We start from the raw sequence: 19,007 nt of genomic DNA on the forward strand, positions 1-19,007 counted from the left end.
AATTTAAAAAATGGCAAAATATCTCCATGGATGGTTTGTGCATGTTTTGTATTTTACCAGAAATTTCACTTGGTGCTTGTCTCAAGCCCGGCGAGGCCATGGTTGATTTTCCCTATTGCCGGATGGTCTTATGCTAAAAGTCTATAAAAAGCCAAATAAACTGAATTAACATTAGTGTTTAATAACAGGATGCTTGAGCTTTTGCGGCTGCAGGTTTTTCAATGTTCATCAGTGCCACAGAGTGCTGAGTGACTCCAGGTTTCTGGTTAGTGCTTTAAGTTTTTCTTTTGCTCCTGGGGAGCTAGGACCTTGTGTCATGAAAGAGATACTGTATGTATCTATTTCAGACCTGCCAACTAAAAAAAAATGTCAACCTGTGAGGAAGGAGTGGGGTCCTTGAAGGGATGGGACCTTGTGCTGAGAAGTACCTAAGAGGGACATTTGTCCTTGTCTTGCCCCCCATCAGGACCAATAATCATGTAATAAAAGCCTGTTGAAGCTGTTCCTTGTTTTTTTTTCGCCCTCATTAATGGGCCTCAGCAGTGCAAAGCCTCCGAAAACAAGTTAGAAAGTCACGGTTTACAGTGGTTTTCAGTTAGTTTTCTATCACACTGTGCAATATCAGCTCTTCACCATGTAACTATGTGAAGGAAGCTGATATTGTGTTTCACACTGTAGCACTGTGTGAGTTGGAAGGTCTGCTATTTGGCCTCTACCTCACAAGAGATCTAACACACATGATTTTTTGTGTCCTGGATGCCTTGTAACATTGTGTATAGTATCAAAGCTACCAGCTGAAAATAGAAAGGGCCTTATTTCAAGATCAATTACTCATGGCTAAAAAAATACCTTTCTCAATTGAGTCCTCACCAACCTTGAGCAGGATAAATATGGGTGCTCCATGAGCAAGAGTATCTTGACTTCTTCTGCAGGTTTCAATAAAATTCATACTTTCACGTAGTAATTATTTAGTTGTATAGGACCTGATTTAGAGTTCGGAGGACAAGTTACTCTCTTATAAATGTGATGAATATCCCATCTGCCTTATGATAAGTGCCATAAGATATAATGCATTATTTAAGAGGCAGCCGGCATATCTGTCATGTTTGTGATGGATTAACCCATCCTCGAAACTCTAAATTGGGCCAAAGTGTTCCACATGTATTCTTTCTGTTGCTTTAGAGCACCATGTAGATAGATTTAATTGCTAACCTGACCAAAGTGATGTAGAGTTGGAACACATACAGTCAGGATGCTGATGTTTTGAGATGTTATCTGCTGCTTCTCCTCTTACACCCCACCTTCTCCTGCTCTTCTCTCAGAATGGTGTCACGGTCGTTGGGCCTAAGCAGGCAGGAAGTTCTGAGACAGGTCGCAGTAATTTTGCAACTGCTTTTGGTGCAAGAAGTCAACTGACAATAGCGTCTGGGGGCTGCAAGGCTTCTGGGGCTGCCAGGCCATACAATGTTGAGCGTGGTCCAAGCTGCATGGATCTGGGACAGTGGGCAATACAGAGCTACAACTAACTGACCCAGGGGTCCTTTATTTGTTACAGGTATGTATTGGTGTGGATTTGGGGGAGAATATTTTTCAAACTTCTTTCCTTCATTCTTTTTTTATTTTTTCAAAAGTTGTTTGTCTTTATTTGTGTGACAAAATGTACGGCGTTTTAAAAAAATACCTGGAGAAAGCTTCACTGAGGCGGATTAAAAGGAAAAAAAGTGAAAAAAACTATCTCAGTAGAACAGTTCTCTCACAAAATTATATTTGCAATACATTTTCCATTGCTTTTATGTGGAATACTTCAGCAAGCAAAGTTGGTCAAATGAACAAACTTCTTAAACTGTGTAAGGCTATAAGTTAGCCAGCAATGTCCAACTTTGAAAGTAACGTTTACAACTTCATCCATCCCAGTATTTTTTGACCTGTGTGAAAATTACACAATTTCCTTGGTGGAAATTATACTTAATTCCAGAAAAATTACATGAAATGTTGCAAAAAGAATGTGAAACGTTTGTACTCTGGTTTAGTGTGAAATGTGAACCACCCTGTCTTTTTTAATGCAAGGACTGTTTCTGTTCTAAAAATAGCTCACGGTTGTGCATGATGCATAATAACGCCACGTGTGTCTGTTTGTGTTGATCCAGTGATCCCACAAAAGTTTCACCTGAACAGAACATGATGCTTAATTTCAGCCACTTCACAGATGTGTCATTGGAAATGTCCGAATTTAACACAAGATTATGCCAGCATAAACAAAATTCACCCAAGCCAAGTATTTATTGTGTTAAAGGAGGAGCTGACCAGGGGTATTGCTCCAATCAGCGCATGGCCTTTGTCAGGCAGGCAAACAGGTGAGCCGGACAGTTTCTGGACATCCTTCCAAACAAAACTGGGAGACATTGTTTAGCCGGGAGCCAGGTGTGCATTCCAATCTCCCACGCCAGGCATTTTGTAAACAATTAATTTGTAGAATGATCCACTGCCAAGGATCAAGGAATATGAAAAGTGTCACAGGATAACATTGTTTTTATCTGGTGAAAAGAAAATCTTCCAAGTATCTTTCTATTGAACAGGGAAAAAGAGGAATAATTTATAATGGCTCATACATGTCCTAGACTTCATGGTACTATTACAATCTTCTCAAAAAGTCCTTTCTAGACTCTCACCTCCTCTATTCCTTTTTTTTTGGTTCACTCAAACCTCATTTTACAATAATGATCTCCCAGATAACACTTTCTCAACTCTTCCCTTCTCTGTCCCTCCTTTATACTATTCAGTCCAACAGACTTAAATGTCCACTGCTCCGATTAACAATTTACATTTCCCTATACTAATCCATCACGTTGGGAACTAGTCACCGAAAAGCGCTTCAACACCTCGTCAAAAGTAGTAAGCACTATGCAGATACAATTACAAATACACTATGGTGAAAACATAGACTTGTTATTGGAAACTAAATGGAATACAGTGTGCAGTAATGTTCACTTCCGGAGCAAAGCACAAAGGGAATACCTCTACTAAATATCCTTCCAACAACTGCGTCAGCCCAAAGCTAGGACTGGGTAGTTACTCTTAGACGACAGACAGAAGGAACTCCTTAGGAAGATTCTGGAAGTCCTCTTTGTAGCACTATAGGCCTAGACCTTGTCAATGTCTGTTATCAGAGCCCACTAAGTATAACAAACATATTTTTTTTTTAAAAGCATGGCCTGGCAGCTGAAACAAAATGAAAATGCCATGAATTTCCAGCCATACACATAGTTTTCGCACATCTGTTTCTCTCCCTTCTGCTGTAACACAATTCAATGTAAGGTGCCTTACTGGCATGATAAGTCAGGCAAGAATTGGCAAAGCAATTACTTGGGATGCTAACAATATTGCAGTCTCACCAGCAGTAAGCATTATAGTTTCAGGCTATGTTGGAATTGGTGTTTATATGCATTGTCTCTCTTTAAACATATTTTGCTACCCACTCTGCAGTCTCTCGGGGGTCTTTCAGTATGAAGTACGTCTTTTGCGCTTGTCGTTTCTCAAAAATGAAGAGAGACGTTTGTTTCTCTGTTTTACCCATGGAAACTCCTTCCCCCTCGCAGAAAGAATTCAGCGGGCTGTTCGTGTATTTGTGTGCAGGGCTATGCGAGACAGCACGCCGCTCTCCATCTATCAGGGGTCCTCCCTTGGCACGTTCACGTGTGGTGTGTGTCGCCCAGTCGCGGTTTTCAGCCCCTCGTCCTCGTTCTGCGTCTTCCAAACCCTGTTCTTCACGTTTTGACCACAGCGGGGTACTGTGCAAGCCTGCAATCTCAAGCGAGTAGTCTGTAACCTTCTGCTTTGATGTACCTACTGAATTACAGTTTTCCCACTGCCACAATATTTCACGTTGTCGGTAATTGTTTTGCTTTGGCGTCACCTGTCTGATTTGTTACACCAAGAAGTACTTACTGTGTGCGGTGCGGGCGAGGAGCTGATAAGATTATCTGTGGGTATTCGCAGCCCGCTATGGAACTTGCACTGAACAGACCCGGGTAAAGCACAGTGGGATGTGCCGATTGGTCAGACGCAGCGTGCCCATTTCTAATGTGCAGCAGAAGGCGCAGTTCAGGTGAAGAACGGTTTAGATGCTGCTGGAATGCTGATCCGTAGGCATACCACTGAAATGCAGTACAGTTGTTGTGGACGCACAGTATACACGTTTCTTATACATGTCCTAATTTCCTTTACGAACAATGGCATCGTGCACACGTCATTTTATTTGGGATTATTAAAAGCCATCATTACTAAGTGCATTCATTTGTTCACATTTCGAGAAACGAATGTGCGAGTTAACCAGGAGAGTGTGGGGGCTGTGGTCTGCACATCTCAGCAGCGAGAAATGGACCCACAGTGCTATCTTAAAGTAGGTAATCTGGGATGCAGAGCGGCCCTCTCTTCCTCCATTCACCGACCCTCGTCGTGGGTCGTGAGGGACCTTCACGCCTTTCCTGCTGCACAAGCCCCCCCATGCATCCACTTATGGGGACTTCCTTTTCGATATTTGGTTGAGGGTCAGGGATAGGGGATGGTGGCCCTCAGAGGCCCCAACCCACGACTTGTTCCAGACAGTCTATGGTGAAGACCCACGAGACGTGGGTTGGGAAGAAGAAACAGCATCTACCGGGTGCCCAGGTAGGGCTTCCCTGGGTGACAGGAGTAGTCGAGGGTAGTGTATTCACACTGTCCCCACCATGGACGCGTCCCCCCACCCGCAGCCCTTGTGCTCCATCCCGCCACAATAAATCGGCTTAGAGAAGGAGAGCTCGGGAGGCTGCCGCGGATTAGAGGAAAGTCGGAGAATATCTAGCCGCTGCGGGGCGCGGGAGGCGGGGTGCGGGGGGCCGGCGAGGGGTGAGCGTGGAGAGGCGAGCGAGAGAGATCGAGAGACAGAGGGAGAGAGAGGGACGCGAGTGGAGGGTCTCAGGAAGCCGCTCTCTCCCCGGCAGGTGCCGCCGCTCCCGGCTCTGGAGGGAGGCGCTCGGAAGGGACCCTCGGCTCCCTGACGCCCCTTGGTGTGTGCATTTGTGCTGTGGCGCCAGCAGCACCAGAGAGCGCAGCCACAGGGTCAGGTGCCGCTCCGCGGAGAAGGTGCCGCCGGATGCGGAGAAAATACCGCCCGTCGGGGAACACCACGCAGCTCGCGGGCACGGTACCGCAGGAAGACAGCCGCGGACACTGCACCGGCGGCGGCGTTCACCACACAAACCAGGAGGTAGCGAACTTCTAGGAGCGAAGGGTGAAAGGGTGAAGAGTGCCGGCACAGAAGAGCCACAGTGTCTGGTCTGCAACGAGAGAAGAGTTGCGAAGAGACCGGAGTGCCGAACCGGTGTAGTGGATTAAACCACAAATGCCATAATACTGTTCTCTGGAGGGGTAGTGCCGGGTACCGCGGGGTGAGTGTTCGCTGCTTCCGAGTGGGGGGCGCGGATCGATACTCACCACCAAGATTCGCACCTAATGTGTGCACATCGGATGCTGTAAGCACCCCAAACACGCTTAGCAGCCACGGAAGTTTTGGTTGGGAGACAGTAGGAAGCGCCTAACGGGGTTTGTGGCGCTTGAAGAACACGAGAATAAGCGGCGCCTCCCGTAGGAGCGACACAGTGGGAGTCTTGGGTCGTACTGTTCATCCTCTGGGAGCCGCTGTTGATTTTTGGGAAAGCTCTAAAGCGGCTTCTCCTCCTCACAGCCTTCTGTGTCTGCTCAGGATGTTCCAGGGGCCCCTGCGTCGCCCGACGGCGCCCCTCGGCGGCTGCCCGTGCCAGGGAGGCCGCACAGTTTGATGCCCATGGAGCGGCGCTCCCCGGGGTAGGATGGTAAACATGAACAACTTCTGGGTCAGCTTGCTGCTGCTGGACCTGCTGGACGTGGTCCTCGGTGAGTCCAAGCGCGTGCCAAGAGTCAGGTGTCACCACATCTCCAGATCCCGCTCACTTAAACTTGTTCCCTGAAACATTTTAAGCCCACATACACCTCCAACCACGTCACAGCACGCAACTTCAACCTACCACACCTAAACACATCTTCAGCCTGTCCAGCTTTCATACTATCACCAAATCCATCTTCAGACTACTCCACCATCCAACCCCTTACCTAAATTATCTTCAGCCTGCCCCAAGATCCTGGCCCGCCCAAACCCATATTAATTTCACCCCAACATCCTAACCCTCAACAAACCTATACTCGTTCAACCCCAGCATCCCACCTCCCTATCGAAAAACATCTCCAGGCCGCCTCAGTCTACCAGCCCCCATGCCTCACCCAACCCCATCCTCAGTCTACTCCAACTTGTCCCCAAAACCCATCTTTAACCTACACGAACGTTACTCACCCACCTAAACCATCATTATCTACCCCAATATCCAGCCTCTTACCCACACCCATCTGCATCCTACCCCAAGATTTAACTCCGTAACCAAACACTTTTTCAGCCTACCCCAACATTCTGACCTTTACCTAAACCCATGTTAACCTCCTGATATTTCCTACTCTTCATCAAAATCAGATTTCTGCCCCTTGGTCTATCAGTGCCCTCTGCACCCAAACCTAACTTTTTCCTACCTCCACATTCTATCTACTCACGTGATCCATCTCTGGAACCCTTTGGCTCATCCCTGCTCCCTCTCCCTCTCAAATCCCCTCCATCAGCCCACCCAACATTCTACTCCCTTTTCACAACCCATTTTCTGAACTCCACAGCCCACTCCATACTCTATTCCTCTCCTAAGCTCACCTCCAACCTACCACAGCATTCTACCCCCTACATGTACCCACTTTCATGTTATATCTACCCCTCGCCATTACCCATCCTGAGCCCATCCATCTACCTCAATGGACCAACTTCCAGGACCCTCCTCACCTAAAGGCGTTGCTTTCCTCCTCAGGCTACTGTTACCACCCTCACCACAGCCTGTGACCATCTCCGGAACGTCTATCATTGTTCCACGTCTGAAAAACCTCTAAACCAGAGGACTCCTACTTCCAGAGTTCTTCTCACTTTAACTCATTTCACAAGCTTTCTCGTCCTACAGCTGCCTCATAATTGTAGCTCCCAGAATATAATAAGGGTGTGTGAAATTTGCATAATTTGCCTTTGCGTAATTATACATGCCAGCAACATTCCCAAAATTATGTATAATTAGATCCTCCAAGCCACCCTTTTACTGCGTCATAGCACATACTCACACCCCACAATTCTTCACCAGGAACTATCACAGATGAAAAAAATACTATCTCACCCTGCTCACTTTTACTTCAACCTTTCCTCAGCCTACTCAACCCCTCAAATCGTTCCGCTTCATCATAGTAGAACCCTCTTCACTTTCATATAAACATACCCATGTCCCTGAACCCTTCCAACTTCAATACGCTTTTAAGTAGCTGTCAATCTGTCCTGACACAGAACTTTTCTCCCTCTTACCAATCACACCTTTTGCTCACTTCACCTCAAACTAGTTCGCCTTTTGTTCTGAGCCCCTCAGCCCCACCCATCCCAGCCTCCCAGTGCCACCCACCATAACTGACACCATCCACCTGCCCTCCTATCTCCCAACCCCGTAGAACTTCTTTTCCGCTCCTCAGAGGCACTCCTGAGCCCAACCACCTCATTTTCACACCATCACTTTAATTCACTCACCTCGGACATCCCTCATCTCAGTCCACTCACTTGTCCCCCTCATCACCTCCTCAGCCTAAGACATCAGCCCACTTCACCTCTTCATCCCCCCAACCCATCGGTTACACTTATCACCTCAGTCAGGCCGCACATCATTCCATCCCTACCACATGTCCATGCTTCTCATGCCTCAACTCCTCAAACGACTAACAGCGTAACATTCCTCATCCTACCAGAACCTTCCTCCCCTCTCGAGTTCTCTTCACCTCCCCAATCCCTTCACTCCTTACCCTCTCACCACCCTAGACCAACCCATCCTTGGGTGCCCTCTCAGCCCCACGGGCCCATTATCGCCGCCGCTCTCTTGAACATGATGCTGCCGGACATTGCTTAGTGCTGACCTTTGCTTGTGACCCAAGGGGCTTGGGGTCATGCTGGGGTTAACATGTCTGGAAGCCATTTTGGTCTTAGGTGTGCACACTTGAGATTCTCTATAGAATCCACTTTTGAGGGTGAGGTTGGTGTCAGTGGGCTTCCTCTCTGTGTTTCATGAATGGTGAGCCAGAGGGGCAGTTTTAACCTTCCCCAATTAATTACTCTGCCACATTGGTAAGCCCCTGCTTCCCCGATGGTGTTTTCATGGACATGCTGGCGAGAGATACATTCCCCCCTACCCAGGTCCCAGGGCTTTAAGTGGGGAGGGTACCTCCAGTTATCTGACCCAGCAGTAATTTAAAACTGTCATTGAAAAGGGTCTATATGAGTCCTGTATTCATGTCCTTAACGTTATAAATAAAAACAAAAATAGTTTCACAGTATGATATCTCAATAATGATTGTAAAAACCATTAAGGTAATTCGTGTCAGTGAGGTTGCTCCTGTTTCACATGTTTTACTTAATTTACTTTTCTAAGAGTAGTTGTTTTTTTCAGTACAGTGTTTTACTGTAGTTCTGTTTTCAAGCAGCACATTGATTTTGTATTTAGCTTACTGTGAACTGGGTCACTGACAGATGTCTGTGGGAGTTCAGGTTGTAGGTGGGTGATTATAACCGGTCACAATTAGGAGCTCTAGAATTGAGGCTGAACACCATACCACGTTCTTTTAGTGCCTGCCAAAGGTGTTTTTGGAATACCTGCTTATCTAGTACCCGATCTCTCCACAGAGCTCACAGGGCTATGGTGATGCTTTAATTGTAATTGTGATTAAATGGAAAAGTATGTGAGGATGGTACACAAGTGATGAAGCATTGGCAGGGTGAAAGTAAAAGTGCATAGTCGTGAATGGGTGCATTGTGTGTGGAGGATGGTGAAGGAAACAGGAGGACGTATGTGCAGAAGGAAAATTTGAAAAAAGTGTGTGAGAGAGGAAAGAAATGAGGTGTGAAATATGCAGCTGGACAGTGGCAGAAAGAAGGGAGAAAAGGGTGCAACTGTCACACAAAAAGGCTACAAACGGAAGTGGTGGTATGGTGTTGTGGTAAGAGTGGTTGTGACATGCTGAAGAACACTAACCCTGCAACAGACCTCAGTAATGTTCACTTTGAAGTCTCACATTTTCGGAATTGAAACATTTTCAATTCCAATTATTCACAGTATCATTGGAGTAATGTGTTTATCTGATACTGCCAAGAAGCATTGGTAAAGTCAACAGTTCTGAATTATTTTAGGCGCTTGTAGGCTACTGTGTGATGTGGTAGGATGCAACAACAGGAAGCTCACAGGGAGGCACTCAAATTTCAGTCAGCGGGCATGCTGTGGGAAGCACAATATTTTAGTTTACATGTTTAAACCATTTCCTTAATGACAAAAGCCAAGTGTCTTGGAAACGATGCATGGAGTGCTTCTTTGGTTACACTCCTTTTAGTGAACACACACCGTTTTCAGCTCACTTAAAGACCTGCTGGTCACCCTTGCAGCTGCATTTTTATATATTTTTTCGTCTTTTGTGTTAAGGTGATTGAACGGGCAGTTGTGTGACAGCCGCCCCCAATTCATGTCCCTCCGTGGCTGTGGTAGTCACCGTCTGCAGAGTTAATCACTGTTTCGGCAGATGTATGATTTCAGGCATGCTCCTCGTGTACCTTGAGGAGTTAGCAGTGCAGCAACTTGTGGTTACCTTCTTACCCGGTGGAGGGAAGTGGGGCCACTGGCGTGGCTGGTGTAGCCTCACGCTTTCCAAGCTCCGCCCCTCGCCCCCATGTATGTGTGAGCCTTTGGGAAGCATGGAGAATAGCTTCAGAAAAGGATAATAATCGAATGGGCTTTATATACAGCATGGTTTGCCACAATTGCGTGTCTTCAAAGCACTGTAAATGACAAATTATCATTATCTCCCTCCAACTCAATTCTACTAATGTTTGACCTTCGCATGGAGAACGGGCGAAGTCTGCACACTAGGATTTGAATAGAAAACTATAATTTACTAATAAATAGCACGTATCGCCAAAATCTCATGGCTTCTCTGCACTTTAAACAACAGAAATTATCAGGATTACGCAAACGCTATGTTACTAATTTTATCATATTCGAAATAAAAAAACGGAGTCTGCCCCCTATGGATTTGAAGGGTAAACTGCGGGTTAAATCAGTGCGGCTGCAGCAGATGCAGCGACACGCCGGACTATCCTGTGGGTTCTGAGGAGAGGGGGGAGGGGGTATTTGCGTGCGTGGGAAGTGACGGATAAACAAACCAAATAGCAAACGGAGAAGGGGCGACGACCCCCTCTCCCTCCCACCCTTACACACTGAGCATGCACAGCCCGCAAATTGAATTCCAACATCGTACTGCTCTCAGCGCGAGGGGGGCGGGCTCAATCCCCCAGCCTCGAGCCGGAGCGCGGCGCTTTCGCGTTATGTGACTGGATGTCAAATAGCTTCACCACAGCTCAGCGCCGCGAGGAGGCGGGAGAGCCACGTCCTGTCAGAGAAAAAGCGCCTCGCGCGCGGTGGGGCTGGGGCTGCTAGCGAGGGTGGACGCGCCGGTGCCAGAAGTAAGCTTCGTGACGAGGAGGCAGGAAGACCCCACCAGTCTCGAGCCCGCGCGAGCCGAATGGCACACTCAGTGGGAGTAAAGAGAAAGGCCACAGATGATGGACAATGAAGGTTGCAGGAGTGGGAGGACTGGAGTGCAGCTCTGGAAGCGGGGCTCGGGGAGCTGGTGGGACTGAAGAGAGGGGTGGAGGAGCCACGGTGCACATGGTCGATGAGGCAGGGGGCAGATGATGGAAGAGGTTGGCTATGGGAGATGGGGGGCAGGCTGCAAGAGGTGGAGGAGGAGGTGCAGGAGACAGACTGCATGACATGGAGAAGTCAGAACTCAAGGTGCAGCCTCTAGCAGGTGGTCGAGGCAGGCTTCAGGGGTGGATACGTCCGGTGGCAGAAGGTGGAGCAGGAGGTCGAGCAGGCAGGTTGGATGAGGTGCTGCTGGAGGTACACAACAGAAGCCCGAGAGAGCAGGCCTCCAGCAGTGACTTACTGACTGAACGAGTGCAGAGGGCAAACCAAAGGACTTACAGGAGGCAGGCACAACTACTTGATGGGAGGAATAGTTTGTAGGATCACTATAGGAAGTATGCAATGATGTACAGCAATTTATAGGGCCCCATGCAGGATGTAATGAGGGGCCCAGTCTCTCCCATATCTCAACGACATCCACTGGTGTTGAGCTGAATGACACCCCCCCCCCCCCCCCGCCCTCTCCCCGCGCCGCAGGGACTGGGGTGACAGTAGTGTTTTGCCCCTGGGGGAGAGGTGAGCAACATGTTGGAGTCAGTACGAGACACGGCGTAGGAGCCACTCTATCTCTTGTATACAAAGGGCTATGGCTTTTGTTTTTGCAGTGTTTTTTTTCACACTTTTTTGTATAGCGCGAACTTGACTTGAAGGTCTTGTAGCGCTTTACACGAGTACCAATTACAGCATACAAAGACACATGCGTTTCTGTTTTCTGGGTTTAGATCGGGGTTGGAGTGGGAATGATGTTTCTTGTGGTGTAGGGAGTGATATGGGTAATGGATTCCAACAGGGTCTGGCTGAGGTTTATTTAGGGTTACCCCGGGGGAGCAACGATCGGGAGCATATTGTGCGGTTAAGTTACAGCTCACGGTCAGTCACTGTTTTGGGTTTCTTTGTGTTGGTGCTATGATGCTTCCCCGTGGGCTGGCTGCTCACCAGTGGTGTCCGTGCCCACAGCAGAGCGTTGGGCGATCTCAGTGATCTGCTCAGCTGACACGATCATCTACACCACAGAGCCACGCTACGGGCTGCGATCGAAGCGCCAGGACTCAGAACTTTTTGGAAACGTCTCCCCGAGCTTTCGGAAGGCGCCGCGACGCGTACCAAAACACATTGTGAGCGCTGCATATGTCAGCAATAACCAATAGCATCAGTCAATACCCACACCAGGGAAATATGAGAACATGACACTCCTATTGTATGGTCACAGAGAATCCATTTAGTACATTCGCCTGGCAAGGACACTTTCACCCTTGCACCTGTTTTGTGTTCGCACCTCTGCCTTATATTGGTACGTGGAGCGTGACGTTGGTCTCTGGGTTAAAGTATCTGCTGTACATATTTTCTACTACCTGAGGTCATAAGTTCCAATGCCAGCACTGCCAACTCACGTATCATCATTCCAGTGATGATAACATGCTTATCGATTACCTTGTGTGATTAGCCCTGTTACGCTGCAGTTATACCCATCCTTAGGGACACTGCCTACCAAGCAGGAAGCCCCTCTCCTTCGGGGGTGGGGGCAGTGTGAGAGAGGCCGGCGTGCACATGCCCGAGCATTCCCAGAGGCCATGTCGCTGTGAGGCCAGCCAATGAGGCTTTTGGCACTGAGTGCCAGAGTAGTGTAGCTAACGTAGACTTACCGCGCAAAAAACGGGATAGTGAATGTTCTAAACGTGCAGCGGTAGACAAAAGCAGGAAGGGATCATGCAAAGACTTCCACTCGGTGGGAGCTACAACTGCGAAGGTTCGGCCCCGAGAACCTTTTCGTGAGGCTCTTCGGGGCGTAGTGGTGCGGGAGTGTGTGTGTTTGTGCGGGGTCCGCCTTTGGGGATAACGCGACGGTGGGCAGCCAAGGCTCCCTGGAACAGAGACTGCTCTCATTTGAAAGCCCGTGATGCGGCCGCAGCGATGGGGATGTGCTCTGACTTCATTTCAACTTCCTCGTGATACGGCCAGAGCTGCCGACTTTGCAACAGGGCATTCCCGGCGTTGGCTCAAGGTACTGTGATTCGGAGCAAATCCCCGTGCCCTACAAATAACAATGCGAGCTTGTGGAATGTAACTGGTGCTCATGCAAAGCGTGCCTTGTGCCGAGTTCGCGCTATATAAGAAAGTAAAAAAAGAAAAGAAAGAACAAACAAACGTTTTAGATTAGCTGACGGGCGTTTTCTGATATGATGGCAGTCTCCAGGTACAGAGTATTTATGTAATGAAAACGGAGTCCAGCATCACCGCGGGGCATGTTCTCCCTGGGAGCCAATCACTACCAGAGGGCACGACGAACCAAAAAAAAGGTGCACCTCCTTCTGGCACACGCTTTCTCCACAGCCTTAGAACAAATACCGGGGCGGTAGTGTCACGGGGGTCACGCCGTCCTAGTGGTGCACTAGTCTGAGTGACCCCAAGGAGTACACATTTCACAAGGGCATGCCACCTCGAGTTATAGACCATGAAGCCAAAGGATTCCACACACCCCAGCCGATTTCAGGGTTGGGCTAGCCCACCTGACAATCAGGCAGTGCTCTATGGGCTGGCCTGACAGATTAGTGTGTGGGTCGTGTTTTGGCTGTTTGCGGGGTTGTTTATGGTCTTTTGGGTCAGTTTTAACTGTTGATTTACATATTGAAACAAACATTGCATGTACCAAGCTCAAAACTTTGCAGCCGACCATTCCTTGCTATTACTCATACAGCATCAATTTACAAACTCGGAGAATTCACATAGGGCCTTGAAAAAGCCCTAGACATGCACGCCATTAAAGGGCGAAACACGTGTTAGCTGTAGATCTCGGAACAACGTAACAAAAAAATAAGATTACAACGAGGTATTCTGCTGCAGCAATTCATTAATTGTGGAATTCTGTCTTATTTTATTTCAAGTATTCTATTGCTATATTTACACTTGATGTAACGTATATTAATTACACAGTACAAACTTAAGTGTTTGAATAATCTGTGGGAAGTGGGCCCTAGTCACTCTAATCGATGTATGAGCACACCACACCTGGAAGATTTTTCCCTTCCTTAAGGCATTACAATTGAGCCACAGACTGCGGAGGCCCTAAATAAGTCTAGAAATAGAACAATATATTGGTCCTGGGAAAAATGTGAGTATGACATAAACATGTCACTGGATGCTGGTTTTGTATTGAATGGAGCGGTGGAGAAATATTGGTGGCTAATCTGACTATTGCTTGATTTTTGTGTTTTTCATCAGATGAAAATGATCTATCTATTGACTTTTAGGGAAAGACTCAGGGCCTCAAATACAAGAATCTGATGCATTGTCTCCAATGCGTCAGATTTCTTGTGCTGCTCTACGATCCCCTAACGACACCATGGATGCAATATATTTACAATACAGAGCTCCATGGCACACATTTTTAGAAATTCTGATACATCATTTGTGCTAAATGAAGGCATTGCTGGACTGGCATAAAAAAATGATGCTACTCCAGCAATGTCAGGAGGCCCCATTTGAGAAAAACCCTGCATCAGTTCTGCGTGATTTTTCCCATGGGGAAGCCTACCATGCATACATTATACCTGGTGCGGATATAATGCGATGCAAGGCTTTACAAACTGACTCCTTGGGCTCAGTGCGTCAGTTTGTAAATGTGGACGAGTGTAGTGCACTGCTTGCGCCAACGTTGAGTATAAAAATAATGACGCAACAGTGGTGCAAAGTCCTTGTAAAAGAGGATCTCAATGTTTCCATGAGCAGGCTAGAGTTCAGCTATGTGCAAAGTATTACTAAATTCGCCAGGATCGGATGGATATGCAGATCTTGGTAGAATGTGTTAAAGAATGTGATTGCACAGCCAACATCAAGGCATAAACTCTACTGCAGATTTTGGAATGTTTGCAAATTTCCTAAAGAATCTACATACTTCAGAAATTTCCTGAGTTATGGAAAATTAGGAAATTTCCTGAGGAGTTTTCATACTTTGGAACATTTCTACTTTTGCATATTTTGACAAACTTCAACTGATTTTTGCACATTTTGGAAATTTTCAACTTATTTTATATCTCTGCCCGAATGACTTGTCAGTTAGATTGTATAAGCACAAGGCTGACAAGCAATGTGTGAGGTCGCAGATAATCTGTGCTTATTTCACATGCACCTTCTCCTTGTATGAAGTTATTCTGTTTTAATCTTTGGAGTTCTATGCTCTGTCTGTCATTCTAGGAAGTTCATTTGCATTATTCTGCTCCAATGTTCTTCCACCTTTTTCCTTCTCTACTGTTCTCCCGTTCTTTCCTTCTCGGATGTTTTTGAATCCCGACTTTCTCTGATTTTCTTCCTGCCTGTCCATCTCCGAAATCCTATCCTAGTCCTCTCTAAAAAGTTTCATCTATCCTGCTATTCTCCGAGGAGCTTTTGGGTCCATTTACTTATCTAAAGTTCTCTTTTCAGTCTATTCGTATTTGTAGTTCTGCCTAACTACTGTGATTTTCTCAAGCTCTCCTGCAACCGTGTGTTTCTCTATAGTGCTTGTTCCTTGTCGTTCTATAAGGTTATTCCATCTTGTTAATCTCTGAAGTGCTTCTTCCAACATATCCTTCTCAGAAGCTCCTCTGCCTTGTCCTTCTCTGAAGTTATCCTTCCATATTGTCATTCTCTATAAATTTCTCTATACCCCCTATCTGTGAAGTTCTTCCATCCTGTCCTTCTCTGAAGTTCTCTTTCCATCCCCTCATCTGTAAAGTTCTTCCATCCTCTTGTTCTCTAAAGTTTTTCTTTCATACTGCACCTCCATGAAGTTCTACTGCTTCCCTTTTCATCCTTAAGCTCTCGATTCTTCCTGCCCTGCTCCAAAAGAGGACTTGTTCCTAATTATCATACTTTCAAGCTCTTTATTCAACTATTTTATTCTTTGGAGAACCCACTCCTTCCAAACTCTACTGTCAACATCGCCTTCTCTGCTTGGTTTATCTGAATGTAAAGTTCTATGATGTTCTCTGATGATTCCCTGTTCCAGGCCCACCTATGCAGGTTGCTTTCTTTGTATGTTACTCAGAGAGGTGACTCGTTCCACGCTTTCATCTCCTGAAGGTCTGTCATTTGGCAACAAACTTTTCTGTAGTTCCTCTAACCTTCTGTCATTCCATGAAAGCCTCCTCCAACTGCTTTGTCCTTCCCTAAATGCCTTCTCCCACTCCAGTCACCCAGAATGCATTTCCACTATGCTCTCCTTGACCCTGTCAATAGTTACGATGGGGGAGGCAGAGGTGAATGAGACACACAGAAGGCTCCTCAATGTTCCAGACATGGTAGCATTTTTCTATAATGAATGGAGGCTCTGGCGTTAAACAGACCAGCAATGAAACCTCAGTTCCTCACACATAGAAAAGGCTCCAAGCGTGATTTGCAGCAAATCGTTGACTATACACCATTAAAATTCTTCCAATAAAGAAATTCACATAAACCATCCACTTGGCCTTGTGAGGCAGTCTGAGCATTTTGTTCGTCTGACGTCTTCACTTTGGCCTTGAATGGTCTGAATCACTGTTTCCATTGTTCTATGGTATCCGCATTTCTGCATTTCGGTCAGAAGTGACTCACTGCACAGGACCTTCGAATAAAGACAATGAAAGAGAAAGTGTGTTTTTAATGGTGCTACGTCCGGAAAGGGGTGTGAGGGTGGCATGACCTGAAGCTGATACTTTGGGGGGGATTTTTTCGAGATGTGTGGAATCTTAAGCAATGTTTTTTGAGCATAAATCACCATCTAAGACTCCTATGCATGTATAAGTCTGTTGAACTGATGAGTGGCGCAAGTTTTCTTTTTTTATATTTGGAGTAGCAATGGGTGCCCTCTGGCTCTTGTATTTTAGGGGAGCTGGTGTCGATAACTTTGCAGTGCTTCAGGCAAAGTCATTACCAAGCCTATGTAAATATTTACCAACATACAAAACAAGCCGATTCAAACCACTACGGCCGCCGTGAGCATGAGCACGAAGGAGAGACACAAAAGTAAAAAGAAGTTCGCTTGCAGTCAAACGTTTAGGCAAATGTGTAACTATCCATGTAAGAGGGTCGATGGCCCAGGCGATAACAAAACTGTCCCAAGGAGGGACAAACGCAAAGCATTTACCAATGATGCAAAAGGATTTTTGAAAGGCAAGCCCATGAACGAGTGATGGGCGTGCAGTGGGTGTGGTTAAAAGCCCACAGATAGATCACAAGACATCAGAGCGCTTGCACGCTCAACCTAAAAAAACTACAGAACTAAGCAGCCAGAGTGTCCTTCAATCTACACTGATGTGACCATGTGATGCCTACTATGAAGTCACTGCACTTTTCCTGGTGGAGTTAGGAATAATAATCAAGCTCTGTGCTTCACAGACAAGGCACAGTGAGGGAAAGTCCTGGCTTTCCTGGCACTACATTATATTCCAACAAAGAAATTACAATTGGTTTTCACTCTGCTGACCTACCAACAGACCTACTAGAAACAAAAGCATGGAGGCAGGTCAGTTGAGGTTCCAGGAGCCAGACTCTGGAGCAATCTGAATGTACTCCCCCCGACTGAACCTGCCCTACCATCTATGGTACGAGAGACTCATGAAAACAGAGCTATTAATAACTGCATTCAACTGTACACCTGGAATGACCTGTGGAAGAGCTTATGGAAGATAAGAGTCATGAATGTGCGCAATTGTGTCATAAGGGGCGAGCCTGCGTCATATGTGCTTGCGCATGCATTTCGCTTGAGAGACGCTTTAGGAGTTAGATATGGGCTCGGAGCCCCGTCCATGTCACGTCAGTGTCTTTCATTGGTTCTGGGCTTGCCTGTTAAAATCTGCTTGCTTTCATTAGTGAAGGCATGAATACGTCATGCCTTTCCCAGTGGTTAGCCCTCCTCAGCGCAGCGACCAAGTACTGAAAACATGCGAGGCTCGCTGTTTTCCGTCCGGTTTGTGGACTACTTTTTATCTTTTTTCGCAGCGCGATCTCGCTTGGCAGATTTCGAGCGCTTACCATGACATCGACCCTGTTGCATAGTTAATTGTACTTTTGCCGGTTACGTAGATAATTGCACTTTTGCCGATAGGTTTCACTACGAGTGAACTGTAGCAGTGTGATTGCGCTCTTTTTTTCCCATTTAATGTGGCAAGAAAAGTCCGGTTGGGCGTTTACAACTGCTAATAGCTCTAACTCGGAGATATGTGAGACACGTTGCACTGCAAATGCTTTTTTTTTCCTGTAAATTTTCTCAAAATTGCCTTAAAATTGTGCAAAATCATACTTTCAAAACAAACGCTGTTTCAGTTTCTCTTGTGAGTCTTTTAAGCAAGTGTGCACCTTGCATAAAATCTTGTGAGGTACCAGAAGGAGACTGGTTCAAGCAGAAAATGCCTCTCGACAAGGATATCTATGCTAAATTGCGTAGTGAGAAATGTCATGGATTTCACATAATATGCATTTTTTGAATTCCACTGAAGTAATTACAATTTTGCCATGACTTCTCAGAAGTTGAATCAGTGTCAGTGCCGTTTTCTCACTAGATTCTAATGCTCAGTGACTACTTCCCTCGATCAGTAATAGATAGGTAGTAAGACAGACAGATGCGTATATATATATATATATGTCCCTTCATATGCATTATTTTAAAGAGGAATAGCTCTATACACATTACAGTTACGAATCAATTAAAATAAAGAATGACAGAACTTTGGAGTCATTAGTCTTAAGTGTTGCAAAGATATTGAAGCCAACAACTTTAAGGATCAAGTTTGTGAATGTTTGTGTGGTCGTATGGGAGAGCCTTCTTCTAATTCCAACTCTCTCAGGTTATAATCAGGGCCACAGTAATTATGCTGCAGGAGAAGACCACATTATGGGGACAGGACTGACTAAATTATGAGGTAAGAAAAGGCAGATTATGTGGATTATTTTGTGATAGCACAACCTTACTATTTTGTCATTAGTACATACGTTAACACTATCTGGGCAAAGGTTTCACCTCATTAGCACCAATGTGATACCCAAACATAGCAATAATTAGCAAAATAGGGACCAGCCAACCTTTTTGAAGGGACCTCCACTGCACAGCAACACGCTGCTACACATTTTGGTAACTTTTGATCTGTTAGAGCAAGTAACAATTTTTTG

The 19,007-nt window shown here is 46.2% G+C and overlaps 1 protein-coding gene across 1 annotated transcript in view; it reads left to right on the forward strand.

The window, feature by feature from the left end:
* Positions 1 to 4,405: 4,405 nt before the first annotated feature.
* IGSF21 (immunoglobin superfamily member 21) overlaps positions 4,406 to 19,007 on the forward strand; it is a 1,171,165-nt gene continuing 1,156,563 nt past the window's right edge. Inside the window, exon 1 of the mRNA XM_069240687.1 lies at positions 4,406 to 5,913. Coding sequence (XP_069096788.1) covers positions 5,850 to 5,913 — 64 coding nt within the window. The 5' untranslated portion in view covers positions 4,406 to 5,849. The remainder of the gene's footprint in view (positions 5,914 to 19,007) is intronic.

Source organism: Pleurodeles waltl, chromosome 6 (assembly GCF_031143425.1).
Source record: "Pleurodeles waltl isolate 20211129_DDA chromosome 6, aPleWal1.hap1.20221129, whole genome shotgun sequence".
Classification (NCBI taxonomy): Eukaryota; Metazoa; Chordata; class Amphibia; order Caudata; family Salamandridae; genus Pleurodeles; species Pleurodeles waltl.